This window comes from Apostichopus japonicus, chromosome 17, assembly GCF_037975245.1.
Source record: "Apostichopus japonicus isolate 1M-3 chromosome 17, ASM3797524v1, whole genome shotgun sequence".
NCBI classification, from domain to species: Eukaryota; Metazoa; Echinodermata; class Holothuroidea; order Aspidochirotida; family Stichopodidae; genus Apostichopus; species Apostichopus japonicus.
The window spans coordinates 2,509,690-2,524,349 of record NC_092577.1 but is presented as its reverse complement, the minus strand read 5'-3'; the positions used below and the strand labels follow the sequence as shown (position 1 = coordinate 2,524,349).

Below are 14,660 nucleotides of genomic sequence, written 5' to 3'. Positions count from 1 at the left end.
GTTAAAAACAGTTTCGATAAGATCTTCCATTGTCAGTATATTGGTTTCATTGTCTTGACAGGCTGCTTGAAGTGCTGCAGCTGGAACGACATCACTCCGAGTAACTGGAAGAAACGTTTTGGTAAAGTGAAAAGCAATGAACGTTAGGACTATATCCCCCTCCCCGCCCACCCCACCCCCCCCCCCATGTGGAGAGATTCCTCCTGACGCGTTAGATATGGTAAGGAAAGAGACAAATGGCAGCGTACAAATGTACAATGATACATACGACACCCCTTTAGGCAGCTCGACGGGAATGAAGTTGCGCATAGTGGAAACGTATACAAGATAAGTCATTATACCATCAGAATATTGCAGGTTAAACTTTTGCTGAATCTCCAAACGTGAAATGGTATATACGCATGCGCGGGACGGAGCCTGTATGTGGATGTGGGGGTGTGTGCGTGGGAGGGGATTGCCTGTCAGAAAAGGTCCTTATTGTACGAAGCAACGATAACCCAACGTTTTCGTACATGTAAGCCTGTGTACTTGCATGACTAACATTCGTTTGTTTTTCATATTTTTTGAAAAACTGCATATAAGGTCAACCTCTAAGTTAACAGTCAGCTTTCCGCGGTTGTCTTAAATACGAAATTCAATTAAAGAAAACAATAACCCAGACTGACAAATGGCTACTAAAACTTGTTATATACACTGTAAAAAATTTCTCTGTATATTTACAAAAGAAAAGCTGTCAATTAGTTTCCATCTGTTTTTTCATCAGTGTACAACAGCACCTGTAAATGCACAACTACGGTTTGTGTAGAAACAGATTCATTTCTATTTATTCAGGTAGAATTTTATGTGGCAACATGGAAAAAGTGATGTAAAATTCAAGATACTTTTTGTATATTGGTCGAACTTTTTTCGTTTCTTGACAGAATGTTTCCGTTAATTTACCAAATAACAGTTTGTATACACGGTAAAAAGTTGTGGTTGAAAGTAAAAATTATGTATTCAAATGAAGCTGCTATATATGGGTAAAGTAATTTGTGATCCTGGGCGAATCCTATGTGGAGAGGAATTTGTTGTACATGAACGAGATTTAGATGAAAAAATAAATGTTATACCAAGAGGAACACATTGCGAGAGTCAAATTTACCAAACACACATATCTTTATTTACCAACATGCAATCTTGACAGGTGTTTTAGACTTTTAGGATAACATCATATACAGCATATGTGGAATTAGCACTGCAAAGAACAATGTAACAATATATTACACTAACATGAACAGTTTAGATATCATTCCAAAACAGGGATAAAGTGTGAATTTGTCTACCAGTGCATTGAAAAACAGTGATATTATCATGCTACTACTAAACTATCTCAGCATATTAATCTGGACTTTCCTGATGATACTAGACTTCCAAAGGTAAAATACTATTCAAGCAAGATTGATAAATGCTGAATAGTAGGGGGTCAATTTACCTTATGAACCTACCAAGGATACTGCTGTCCATTGCACTTAGCACTCTTACAAAGAGATAGTGTCTAGAATGAAATAGCAACGACTAAAAAATACTATTCTATGACATACTAAAGAAATAAGAAACAAAACAATAACATGAACCTGGAAACCACTTAAGGTGCATTGAAACTGAACCTGAAACAAAAAGCTATTAACAGTGTGAAACTCAAATACTATTTATATGCTTAGAGTACTTAAAAGGATTTCTTCTAGTAAAAATACTTTGTTTCGAATGAGTACAGTTGCTACTCTTGGAAATAAGTTTTACTGCTATCAGAACAACTCCCAAATCAATAGAAAGAAAAAAGAAAACAGTTAGATTGTTGGTCAATGTCAAAGTGATGAAACTTCCATTGAAATGCTCAGGCACACTGGGATATTTTTTTGCTAAAATGAACCCTTTCCAATATATAGAACAATCAGAAAATCTACTTGACAGTGCTCAAATTTGGGATATTTTTATATAATAACATCCAACTTGTACTGAAAAAGCTACGAGGTTGTTCTGTACAGAATCATATTTTGTATTTCAGAAAATACAATGTTTGTTTAAAAGACTTCTGAAGCAAGCAGATTACCTTATTGTTTATTAAGTATTTTAAAAATCAACTTTAAGTTACATTGTAACATGAATCTGTAAAATGTTTCTTTCTCTTACGTCCACTAGTACCTGCTGCATACAGATCACTGCGGATATTACTTTTTGATTGCAGTCTCATGCTAGGGTGGTTGTAATATGCATTTTCGATGAGACAAGCAAATGAATCAACTCCATTACCCAGTTCTGTAGAAAATGAATCTGGTGACAACGCTACTACACGTAAAGCAAAATCTCTGAATACCCTTCTTCCAGAGAGGTGTTTTGCGATCATTTGGTCTGCAATTGCTTTCGCTGCCCCTCTCTTTTCGCTAGGCAAAGGTGGTTCTTTCATTCTTAGACTGTTCCTAAACATATGTGAGAAAGTAGGTAACGCGATGTCATGAGTCGTGTGTCCTGGTGTTGTTTCACATCTTGGGCTCTCCTCCTTATCTGTAATTCAAACCAGAAAATTAATTGACGTAGTGATTATTTGCCACTATAAGGAGCAATTGCGAATACAAGATTCCCAACTCAGCTGATTAGAAATACAAGGGCATATTGCAGCATTGATTGATGTGCCTCTACATAAAAGATTGAGTTTCCATCAACTTTTGCCTAGACTGTTAAGTATATACCTGATATGACTTTTAACCTCCACGAAAAAACAATACATATAATTAAGGGGATATCTTAATAACAAGTGTGAAGATCAAGTTACTCTGACTTTTTGAGATATCAGGTACACAAGCCAAGGTGTCACACACAGACACACATGCTATCATCACCGCACATAAACCTTGCCTTCAGCAGGGAATCAACACAAAACATACTGTTTAACCAGGCCTGCAGGGAAATATAAGAACTAATTAACTTTGTTAATTTTATTTTGTGAACTTCGTTACAGGTAAGTAAAGTAAACTAATGCACTTATATTCATTGTATTCATTAATTCACTCATAAATTCAGTTTTGAGTGACGTCATGTAAAAAGTCTGATGCACAAGAATTTTAGGATTATGTACAAGGGGAAGGTTAAAAAAGTAGGAGATAATAGGAGTCACTTGAAAGCCTGGGTAACACAATCTGACTGCATTGTAAGGAGAGTAATTGGACTTGTTAAGCCAGTTAAAGTGCTACTACACTCTAACTAACCAAAGTATCACATTTCAAAGTTTGTATTGACCCGTTTTCGCATGTCATCGTTCCTGAAAACTCACCAAAATATTTTCAAGGTAACGAGAAGCTTGAGGGTGAGGTAATAATTTACATATAAAACCTTATCATAGGGTACCCTTTACAGGCAATATGACATAGCCCAATGAGAGGGAGATATGAAGAAAGAGCAAGGGAGCTAATGGTTACCTGTACCAAAGGTGGAACGATGAGGCATAAAATGATGCCTTTGTTTTTATGTTAGACCGTTCATACTATGTCTGTATACACAAAATCAATAGTTACACTTACCAGATACATTGTTGTACAAAGGAGATGAATCAGGTAGTATAATTGTGTCACTGGCTGACAAATCACTGTTGCTTGACTCAAGCTCTGATACATATGTCAAATCAAACGATGGTGGCAATGACATGGAAACAGATGGTGACTCGGCTAGACTTGAGATTTCTGAATATTTCAATCAAGAGCAAAAACAATACCATGTTATTTACTAATAACAATGTTCTGTATACTTTGTGATAGGCTAGTGAAAATTGCTGAAGGAGGACAGTTTACTCAGGACGTGAAACCTAGAAAGGAATAGGCAGACACAACAATCAGAGACAGTATAATAAATGTGTGTTTGATGATAACTGAAAATTTGGAATTATTGGAATTTTCCTTAAAATTTTTGGGGAAACGTTAATAAAGCATATTTGTATGAACATAATATTTAAGCAATGCCCACTCCAAATGTGAATGTCAACTTGTGTTTCTCAACAAATTTGACTTGACTGTTGAAGCTATTAGCAAACACTGCTAGCAAAATGATCTGAGATTTTGATAATTATGTTAACAATTGATAGCCTCTCTAGAAAGTCCACCATTTTTATTCTTATTGCGCAGACCAGGGGCAAGTTCTTATATCTCTAATTATTAAAAGAAGGATAATGTTTGTTTGTTCAGAAGAATCAGCTGTATTAGTACTTCAAGGAAGCAGCTGTATATGAGTACTTCAAGGAAGCAGCTGTATGAGTACTTCAAGGAAGCAACTTACTTGTTGTAAAATCCTTTCCTACTGGAACAAATGTAAACACTGGCACACTGGATAAGTCCCTAGCAGCAGTTAATCCTTCATCATCATCTATCTCCGTACGATCTGGCAAGCACAGTCTCCCTTCAGGACAGTTTAGCTTTTGCTTTACTGAAATAAATGTAAGGGAATTTAACTTCAACAGTGCAAATACATCTTGAAAATTATGAATATTGTATTTCATGAATGAAATTAGGCTTCAACATTAAGTTTCTACCAGTTTTGATAATAAAAAAAAAAATTAAATTGCACTTGATCGAGGTAAAAATTTATGCATGAATGTAAATAAATAAATAAATGAATAAATAAATAAAAGAGAAATAAGTGGTGCTTGGGTGTGCAACAAACCTTCATAATATAGAGTCCTGGGGAAAAATGATAGATTCTCTTATTATTGATTTCTGTAACAATTGATGCAAAAACAATCTATATACAGGTAATTTTTCATGAGGGATGAGTTGCCAGAATCTACCTGGCCACACTACTCGTAACTACACTCCTGCACAGTGCTTTAGAACTAACTTTATTTTATGAAAAAAAACAAATGTTTAACTCACCTTTCTCCATAAGTTCACTGAATGTTTTAGCAGCAACAAGTTTTTTCACAGTCCCATCCAGGCTCCAAATTTTGCAAGCTGTTTTCTCCTCCATTATTGTTCAGAGCATCTACAGAATTCAAAACTTATCTTATAAATGCCTATTACGATAGACTGTTAAGTTCATCAGCATTGCTAGACCATGCTAGTATTGGTCAAAAAAAAAAGAATTTGTTAACCATAAACCTAGCCTAGATTGTTCATTTCTGAATTTTACCATTTGGCGTGCCATAAGGGACTGCACGACTCCCCCAAGATTCAGGACAGGGGACTGCACGACTCCCTCAAGATTTAGTATAAGCCGATCGGGGGCTTCAAACTAAACAGTAAAAGTGATATCAAGACGTTTCCTAAGAGAATCTATGTTATATAATAAAGCATAGACACTGATTGGAGATCAGTGTCTAGGCTGCGTTATATCATAGCCAATAGAAACGATACCGCGAAAGAATGAATGTAAGCTTAGGTTTGGTATGACTGTCAAAACAGCTACGACGATATGCTAGAAGTAAGCGATCGTATATGCTCGCCTAACAAAGAACTGCCATAGCATCTTGTGCTAGTATGCACACAATGGACCGACAGAGAGCTGTGCTGTCGGCCTAGCCTACTTGCTTTGTCGCTAATTTCAAAACAAACCAACAAACCAACAAACGAACGTTTAATAAATGCTTATGTAAAACGTAATAGTTTCATATGACTCAATTCACTATAGTTGCACTCATGTTAGATTAAAAAGGCTGAAAAGCTTTGAAATCATAACTTACCGTAATTACAGCGGTTTCGGACCTTCGGTGCGCGCCCAGCGTCATTCAACTGTAAGTAGTGTACAAAGGTCATCTACAACTTTGCGACACAGTTGTTAACTTTACTATTTCGGAAAAAAACTCGTTGATTGCGTAAGACTAAACGTATATGCTTCTTTCTATCATTATAACAACATGTAAAATACGGTTCTCTTTTTATGATGCAAGATTTGGTGTAACGTTTCGCGGTCACTTCGATCGCATAATGAAAACTTGGATCGAGCCTGATGCTTTTGTTCCGACACAGCAGTTGATGTTTTGTTATGAAGATTTTGTTCCCATATACAGAAAATGTTGTTACAATACATTTTGTAAATGGACAGCAATTTTTTTTAACAACATGATTAATTTTAGTAGATGAACGGTGTAAAGCTGTTATATCACAGACATTTTTTACAGTGTAGGTAAGTAAACTGAAGGAAAACCTCAGCAAAAACAGGCGCGAGAGGGGGTCGAACCCTCGATCTTCGGTTTACGAGACCGACGCCTTAGCCACTTGGCCACCGCGCCTTCATACATACCACAGTTTTACGTTACAATCCTTCACTTAAAAACGATTACGTAACATCGATTTACTTAATAATGCTTTACGTTACAATGGTTTATATTACAATACTTTTTCTTTTTCGCCAAGTACTTGAAACAACTCATGTCGTGAATTAAAAGGATAGACAGGAGGGAAATTAATTTATTACTTAAAAAAGAGGAAAAATTCCAAGCATCTTGGTGAAATTTGCATCCTATTCTTATATGGCGTTCTCGATCAGATATTGATAATTGTAATTTCACACTTTGCGGTACTATAAGTAAACTTGAATCAAACAGGTGTGATGGCATATAGTTACAGACAACAGACATCGGATGTTTTGTTTTGTTTTACTGTATTCTTCACTTTATTGGTTTGAAGTTGGATTTTTTAAGTTTTACCTAATCGGAAGTTAACAATACACCAATAAGAAGAAATTGAGACCAATGATTTACGGTAATTCCTAGCATTTTTTTCGTTCGGTTTTTTTTTTTGGAGCCAACTCATAATTTTTGCTAGGCCTACTAAAAAGATTTATCAACTTCAAATGTTGTTATCTCAAAAACTATATATGTAGGAACTGAAAAAAAAAATCACCAGGAGGCTGAGAATATGCTCCTCTGACATCTGTCATATGTGATTTTTTTTTTTGTGCACAAGTTGACAACGATTGTAGCACATATAATGTACAATATAATTTCCTAAATGAACGTACGACCTCACCTTACATCCGGCGGGGCAACTGCATGTTGCAGGAACGTGCAGAATGATAAGTGAAACAGAAACGTGCACCCCAACCTCCTAACACACCCCCCCCCCCCCCCACACACACCAATATCCAAATTTAAGCACGCCTACCTCAAGTACACATGCTAGTATCAAATATCATTCATTTATTTCTCATATTTTCAGTATTTCGCCTGTTAAGACACCCCCTTTATTCCCTTTCATGTCTGACCAGGTGATGGATTAATTTCAAATCGATGATGTCCCTTATATTGCAATTAATCCTTTCTATTATATTTGCTGACCTAAGAGTAACGTAAACCAACACTCAACCGTCCAAGTTTCAGAACTGTGTAAAGGCTTAGAAATTCGAATTTTCAAGAAAACAATAACCCATACTGACAAATGGCTACTAAACTTGTTATATAGGGAAGTGAACTGAAGGAAACCTTAGCAAAAACAGGCACGAGAGGGGGTCGAACCCTCGATCTTCGGTTTACGAGACCGACGCCTTAGCCACTTGGCCACCGCGCCTTCATACATACTAGTTTTACGTTACAATGCTTTCCTTAACAACGATTACGTAACATTGATTTACTTCATAATGCTTTACTCTAAGATGGTTAATATTACAATACTTTTTCTTTTTCGCCAAGTCATTGAAAAAAATCATATCGTGAATTTAAAGGATAGTAACGAGGAAAATTAATTTATTACTTGTGAAAAAGGAAAATTCCAAGCATCCTGGAGAAATTTGCATCCTATTACTCAATGGCGTTCTCGATCAGATATCGATAATTGTAATTTCACACTTTGCGGTACCATAGGCTAAGTAAACTTGAATCAAACAGGTGTGATGGCATAGTTACAGACAGCAGACAGCGGATGTTTTGTATTCTTTTACTGTATTCTTCACTTTATTGGTTTGAATTTGGATTGTTTTAGGTTTACCTAATCGGAAGTTAACAATATACCGATAAGAACAAAATTGAGATCAAATCATTAGCATTGTTTCGTGCGTTTTTTGACATAACACATTTTTTTTTGTTGCTAGGCCTACTTAAAAGATTTATCAACTTCAAATGTTTTTATCTCAAAAACTATATATGTAGGAATTGAATACAAATTTCACCTGGAGGCTGAGAATATGCTCCTCTCTAATCTGGCATACGTACGACCTCACCTTACATCCGGTGGGGCCACTACATGCTGCAGGAACGTGCAACCTCCCAACACCCCCACACACACCAATTCCAAATTGCAACCTCCCAACAGCCTCCCAACAGCCCCCCCCCCCACACATACCAATTCCAAATCTAAACACACCTTCCCCATAAACATAGTACACATACTAGTAGCATTCATTTATTTCTCATAGTTTCCAGTATTTCGCCTGGACACCCCCTTTTATTCCCTTTCATGTCTGACCAGGTCATGGATTAATTTCAAATCGAAAATATCCCTTATGTTCCCTTTCATCCTTTCTATTATATTTGCTGACCTAAGAGTAACGTAAACCAACACTCAACCGTCCAAGTTGCAGAAAGGTGTATATAGCCTTAGTGTCGAAGTATCGGCAACAGCGTGAGTCCTACTATATGGGAAAATCCCGTACCGCCAAATGGGGAAATCCCTCTATTTATATTTCGGACATGAATAATACGCACAGTCTGTCTTCCATTCAAAATGGCAGCCGCCATGCCAGAAGGCAGTTTCTCAACATGGATATCTGAAAAACTCCAAAACTTAAACGTGGATGATGAAGTGTTTGGTTCTTATATTATAGGTATTTTGGAAGAAGAAGAAACTAGTCATGAAGAGAAGAGTGAAGCAATTGCGGGTATTTTGGTGGAGGTTGAGGTGAACAATGCTAACGTAATGTTAGGCTAAAATAGGGTTAGGCAACTTTGTACATTGTACAGTCCTAACTTAGCATATGCCTAGTGTAAAGGCTATACTATAGATTTTGCCTAACATCCGGTCTTCCCTCTTTAGTCCTTCCAATGGTAGATTTGTTACTGCTATTGGTTGGCTGGCAAATAACAGTTTAATTGGTACTATGTTGGCATAACCATAAGTTAGGAATAGCAATTAGCATTATCATGTTTTGCATAATATGTTTTTAACAGGATAATGGGTCCAATTCAGACTATAAAGTATTTTTGGCATGAGGATCTTAAAAGGAAGCAGTAGATATGTGCAGAAAGAAATCAAGTTTCCTTGCCCGGGAATGTACAAATTGAATACATTTCACACTTGCATAACTCCATTATGTAGTCATTGCAAAAAGCTTTAGCCTCCTAGGAATATCACCTCAAGGTCAAATGAAAGTATTTTTGCCACATCAGAAAGTTTTGTTGATGGGTCCCCATTAAGGATTGTGCAAAGTATAACATAAGTTAATTTTGGCCTCAAATTTGTTTCCATTCTTTGACAGAATGAATCAGTGGAAGATATATGCAGTGATATATTAGAACAGTGGGACCATTTTCAGCCGAATAATAGTGCAGCAACCACAACAGAATGTAAGAACCCAATGAGTGTTGTTCACTTCTTTCTTGAATCGTTTCATATCATTTTTCTTTTGCCATTCAATACTTGGCTAATTTTCCCCATAGTTACCTTGACATGGTGATCAGAAGTTTACAACAGTTTGGAATACTTCTTACTGGTCAGCTTAAATTCATCGTTAGTCGGTACTAGGCTGTTTTGGTACCTTTCCATTTACTGTACCATCACATAGTGATCAGAAATAAGTTTGAAAACAAAAAGGCTTTGATGTTGTTATTTAAATTGTGAAATTTATATAATCATTAATATTAAAGCAAAACAAAAGCAATATTTAGTGACATTATTGAATGTTTCTTTCAGTGGCCTCACAGAATTATTGCACAATCTTCTTCAATCTATCTCTCATTAAGCAGAGAGATCCCAAAGAGTACCGTGTTTTTGCTTTTGTATTGTTTTAAGCTTTTAACTGTGCAGTTCCCCAGTAATTTCAATAAAAATAAAAATATATTTATTAAATTTTTACCCATGTATATTGCCTCCAGTTTGAAGTTCCCCATGAACTAATGTTTGTATTTTCACTCTGTATGATAAATCTGATTTTTTTTTTCCATCTCCTTCCTTTCCTGTGCCAGCGGATACATCTTCAAAGTCGGAGTTAACAATGTCGTCCATCATGGAGAAACATGCAACGACCTTGGTCAAGAAACAGTTCACCAAGGAGCAGAGAGCGGATAAAGCCGCAGTACTAGCCATGTATGCACAGGTCTCGGAAGACGAGTATCCTTGTGACAATATGTAACGTTATGATGTACTTGTTATTAATAATAATAATAATCATAATAATATTAAAATTTATAATGCGCCAGTATCCAGAAAAGTTATCTGCTCAAGGTGCTGTAGAAAATAAAACACGCAACAACCTTGGTCAAGAAACAGTTAACTAAGGAGCAGAGAGCGGATAAAGCCGCAGTACTAGCAATGTATGCTCAGGTCTCGGAAGACGATGAGTATCCTTGTGACAATATATACTGTTATGATGTACTTGTTATTAATAATGATAATAATAATAATATAAAAATTAATAATGCGTCATCATCCAGAAAAGTAATCTGCTCAAGGGGCTGTGCAAAGTAAAACATAAGCAAATACAAACAAAATGGACCTACTGGGCAAAGCAAAGTTTGAAAAGATTCTTCTGTAGTCTTCATCTAAAAGAGTCTACCAAGGTTGTAGTTGTAATATGCCGATGCAAAGAGTTCCACCATAGTGAGACTTGGTCGCAGGTTGAACAAGATTTGAGAGATTGCGAGGAGTGTAGACTGTGACCCAGGTGAGTAGACAGATGTAAGGCTTCCAAGATATATTTCAGACCATGCAAACAGCCAGGCTTGGGGTAATCGTAATCAGTAATCGTAATCGATTACAATCGATTACATTTTTTGAAGTAATCGTAATCGATTACTTTTGTGAAAATTACAAAGTAATCGTAATCGTAATCGATTACAAGGGCAAAGTAATCGTAATCGTATTACACTTATGATTACAGTGAAATTTGAATGAGAAGGGCAAAATTAGTAGAAATGATTAAAACTAATTCTTACTAAATTGGCTTTTAGTGTGACCAAAGAAGTGTTCCTGCTTCTAGAATTCTCTAGCACAATAAACTTATACTAAGAAGTACTGGGAAGTACATATTCAATATACCGTACTGTAAATGCCTTTCCTTTTTCCCGGCAGAGAGTTATATTAAACAGATATGCAGAGGATTGTGCAAGTAACCACAATGTAATCATGATTGTAATCACGATTACATTACAATGTAATCGTAATCGATTACTTCAACTTTAGGCTGTAATCGTAATCATAATCGTAATCATACATTCTCAAGTAATCGCAATCGTAATCGATTACATTCAGATGTAATCGCCCTAAGCCTGCAAACAGCAGCAAGTCAGAATTAGGATCTCCGATTATACACAGTATCTTATCGATCGGTAATCAGTGGAGTTTTCTTAAGGATAAATGTTAATATGTGGTCCTTCTCTTTGGTGCCCATGACTAACAGTTAACATGTAACAGCAATTGTTAAGTTCATTAAATCCAGTGATTAATTTTCATGGCCATCATAACTCGAGAGATGTGATAATCTGTAGACCATTCAATTCGTGTATTTTGCAACATTGTGCATTGTGGTGGCAGACGCAAGGGGAACTACAAAATGGCCACACCATAAAAGTTATTTTGAGAAAGGAGAATGTTATGTAGTTGGTTTGGGGTTTTTTAGGGGGTGTGTGAGTTTTGTACAAATAATGGAATACCGTTGAGTTGTTTCATCTTATTTCCCGAAAGACATTGAAAATTGATTCTTGAAGATTGATTCTTGATCCCTTAATTCTGACATCAGCGAGGAGGAAACGTGTGAGGAATCCGCCACCAGTACAAGTTCAGGTATAGTATAAAGTAGCTTTTATGTAGCTCGCCCTGTCCGGTCAACTACAAAATGGCCACACCATAAATGTCAACCACACATACCCACTCCAACACTGGACATGACCAAGTGCTAGATATGTAGGGTATTGAAAGAAGATTTCGAAAGACACTAAAAAGCTACAATACTTGTCATCCCAACTGTATCAGGATGGGTCCAAAATGTGTATTGGTTTGGTTGACTTCTTGTGTCAAAATATCGCATTAATATGTGCAGATCAAGAATAAAGCTCTCGTACAACTCTTTACTAAAATTCACTCTAGTTAATCGGACAACTCTAAGGCAGGGCTGGAAATTTTCTGGTTATTTATTGACAAAAATGAAAGTAGATCTCATGGATTGCCAGTAGAAAGCAAAAGGCACTTGCATTTTTCTGCCAGTACATATCTTACAGGCTTATGTTCTAGTAAAGAGAAGACAATATGATTCGTCCCAAGAGCGTAGGAACCGGGGGGGCTGGGGGGCCGCCAGCCCCCCCAGTGAGGCGGAAGTATCATTCCGCCCCCCCCCCGCTTCGCTAGTCAGAAAACCCCTTTTTCATTTTCAAATGAGAAAAAAATCTCATTTGGAGCACCAAATTGCATCTAAGGCCAGGTGAAAATGCAAAATTATTTACAAAATGGAGTGGGTGTTGAAGTGTGCTATATTGCACCCAATTGCATCTGAGGCCACCTGGAAATGCAAAAAAATTCCAAAGGGGAGGGGAACATCCCCTCCCCTTAGACCCCTCCCCCAGGCCGGCCATCAGTCTTCAGCCCCCCCACTCAAAATTACCTTCCTACGCCACTGATTCGTCCTTCAACGTCCTGTCTGTAACATACTATAGCAGATGCTAAGTTTTATTAGTATGACCAAGCAAGATAGTCACTTACAATAAACAACCCAGCTTACAGTCGATACTTTCTCACCTCTTTATTTATAATATACGATTCAGACCGCTTGCCATTTCACTGTCTGGTATTTATTACATCTTCCTTCAACTTCCTGTCTGGTATTTCTTACATCTGAAGGTCATGATCTTGAGAAGAACACCAACGTAGACTACGTCCTGAAACTTCAGAAGGAGCAGAGAGACAAAGCGAGACAAGATCACGAAAAGAAGAAAGAATCAGACAAGGACCAAAGAGCCAAGGACAAACAGAAGGCCCAGGATAGAAAAGAAAAAGAGAAGAAAAGAACACAAAAGCAGGAAAGAAGAAGGTAACGACAGCTGGGAGTCTAGACGATCAGAATACTTACTCCCTTATTTATCGACGCTCTTATCGGCCGGTAGAGTCCCAAAAGCAAATTGGAATTGCAACCTACACTCATATTGTCAGCCTGTGTATGTCATCTCCTCCAGTAGGAAGTTAGAAGCTGTTCTACGATCGTTTCCATGACCTACCTCCTTAAAATAGCAACTGCTGTTTTGTTTAGTTGTTTTACTCCCTCAGAACACGCTGGTCCAAGTACTGGTATGTATACAGTTACATAGAAATCAGGTGAGAGGAGTACAAAACTCAAAGCCCAGTTGAAAAGCGTTGAGAGAGGCTAGCTGACAGCCATCCAGCAATGTTATAAAAATAACCAATTAATTGTGGGTCGAAATTCAACATTTGGGATTTTTGTAGACCAGGCATAGGATGTGACTGTGTTTGCAGTCATTTATAAGTTTTCTGTAATGGTTTTGTGTAAAAGAACCAAGATTTTGATTTTCAACAATTTTTCTGTTGGTGCTGCGAGACTTCGCCAGATGACATATTTGGAGCTTGCCAATATCCATATTCCAAGCTACCTTGCACGTGTTCCGGGCATCAGTTCTGAGGGGTGGGGGCGTCGGGGTGGGGGCGTCTGGCAGACTATTGCTCAGTCCCCCTGAAAGTGTCTGAGTCATAGCTCTCAAAGTTTGTGGAATGTTTGGTTAGGCTTAGAGTATGGTTGGCTGTGTCTGAATTACATTTCTTTTTCAAGAACGGTGAAATTTCAATTATTTCATTTATATACAAGTAAACATTTGATTTGGAAGGGTTCATCAGTATTTATCCCAAACTTTAGCAAGCTAATAAATGCTAGTAATTTTCAAAAGTATTTCCATAAGGAGGTCCTGATTCTTAAACTATTTGCACAGACATTCAGGAGTATTAAAATAGACAACTTAATAGTCCAATGTGTTAAACTGTGTTACTATTGGCAGGAAGATGCTTGTTGAAAATTTGATCAATCATGACCATTATCTGAATTTCTAGCATATAAGGAGGCTATATCAACGACCTTGCAACCTGTCTCTGGTGAATCAATGGTTGGCAACGTTTCCGTACGATTTTAATCTTAAGTGTCCTTGCATCTTCTTTTGACTGATTCTTCAACCTGTTGGCCCACAATGGTAAGATGGTGCAGGAGGGGTAAGGGGTGGGCGAGGGGTAGTTGTATTCCCAAAACTTGATGATTTCTTTAACATCAATTTTGTATGAGTACTTTACATAAGTAAAACATATATACTAGATAGATACCATATCTAGCACTTTCCTAGCAATGTATGTACGGTAACGTTACTGGATGGGGCGCCCAGTAGCGTTGGGTAAAGGGTATGGACTACAAAATTTGTCCCAAGGGTTGATTGAATTGTTCAAGACTTGGAAGCTTAGAAAGGACAAAATCATGACTCCGAAAATAAACGATTAAAAGTTCAA

The 14,660-nt window shown here is 37.1% G+C and overlaps 2 protein-coding genes and 2 non-coding genes across 7 annotated transcripts; 1 reads left to right on the top strand and 3 right to left on the bottom strand.

Annotated features, from left to right (window-relative positions):
• Window positions 1-695: 695 nt before the first annotated feature.
• Window positions 696-6,138, bottom strand: LOC139954899 (uncharacterized). Of its 4 annotated transcripts, XM_071954880.1 has the most exons (6): window positions 5,702-6,138; window positions 5,152-5,253; window positions 4,896-5,004; window positions 4,303-4,449; window positions 3,555-3,713; window positions 696-2,541 (listed from the first exon to the last, which is right to left on the bottom strand). In XM_071954880.1, exons 3-6 carry the CDS (start codon window positions 4,987-4,989, stop codon window positions 2,123-2,125), a joined length of 819 nt encoding a protein of 272 aa, XP_071810981.1. In that variant the 5' UTR covers window positions 4,990-5,004; window positions 5,152-5,253; window positions 5,702-6,138; the 3' UTR covers window positions 696-2,122. The 4 variants fall into 4 exon arrangements, with proteins under 4 accessions (XP_071810981.1, XP_071810980.1, XP_071810978.1 ...); XM_071954879.1 differs by having other exon boundaries at window positions 4,896-5,253; XM_071954877.1 differs by lacking the exon at window positions 5,152-5,253.
• Window positions 6,139-6,177: 39 nt separating this feature from the next.
• On the bottom strand, window positions 6,178-6,250 carry Trnat-cgu (transfer RNA threonine (anticodon CGU)). The gene has a single exon. It is a non-coding gene; the product is annotated as a tRNA-Thr (tRNA).
• Window positions 6,251-7,453: 1,203 nt separating this feature from the next.
• Trnat-cgu (transfer RNA threonine (anticodon CGU)) lies at window positions 7,454-7,526 on the bottom strand. The gene has a single exon. It is a non-coding gene; the product is annotated as a tRNA-Thr (tRNA).
• Window positions 7,527-8,649: 1,123 nt separating this feature from the next.
• Window positions 8,650-14,660, top strand: LOC139984482 (coiled-coil domain-containing protein 43-like). Its single transcript, XM_071998397.1, has 5 exons — window positions 8,650-8,852; window positions 9,430-9,517; window positions 10,136-10,280; window positions 11,908-11,951; window positions 13,002-14,660. The coding sequence occupies exons 1-5, from the start codon at window positions 8,679-8,681 to the stop codon at window positions 13,193-13,195; spliced, it is 645 nt and encodes a 214-aa protein (XP_071854498.1). The 5' UTR covers window positions 8,650-8,678; the 3' UTR covers window positions 13,196-14,660.

Bases quoted from the DNA above. Each gene is read 5' to 3' on its own strand.
- LOC139954899 (XM_071954876.1), bottom strand. From the start codon at position 4,989: ATGGAGGAGAAAACAGCTTGCAAAATTTGGAGCCTGGATGGGACTGTG. The intron at 3,714-4,302 runs GTAAGTTGCTTC...TGAAATATTCAG, and splicing joins AGGAAAGGATTTTACAACAA to AAATCTCAAGTCTAGCCGAG. The intron at 2,542-3,554 runs GTAAGTGTAACT...TTTGAATTACAG, and splicing joins TTTGTACAACAATGTATCTG to ATAAGGAGGAGAGCCCAAGA.
- LOC139984482 (XM_071998397.1), top strand. From the start codon at position 8,679: ATGGCAGCCGCCATGCCAGAAGGCAGTTTCTCAACATGGATATCTGAA. The intron at 10,281-11,907 runs GTATCCTTGTGA...TTCTGACATCAG, and splicing joins GCACAGGTCTCGGAAGACGA to CGAGGAGGAAACGTGTGAGG. The intron at 11,952-13,001 runs GTATAGTATAAA...TTACATCTGAAG, and splicing joins CGCCACCAGTACAAGTTCAG to GTCATGATCTTGAGAAGAAC.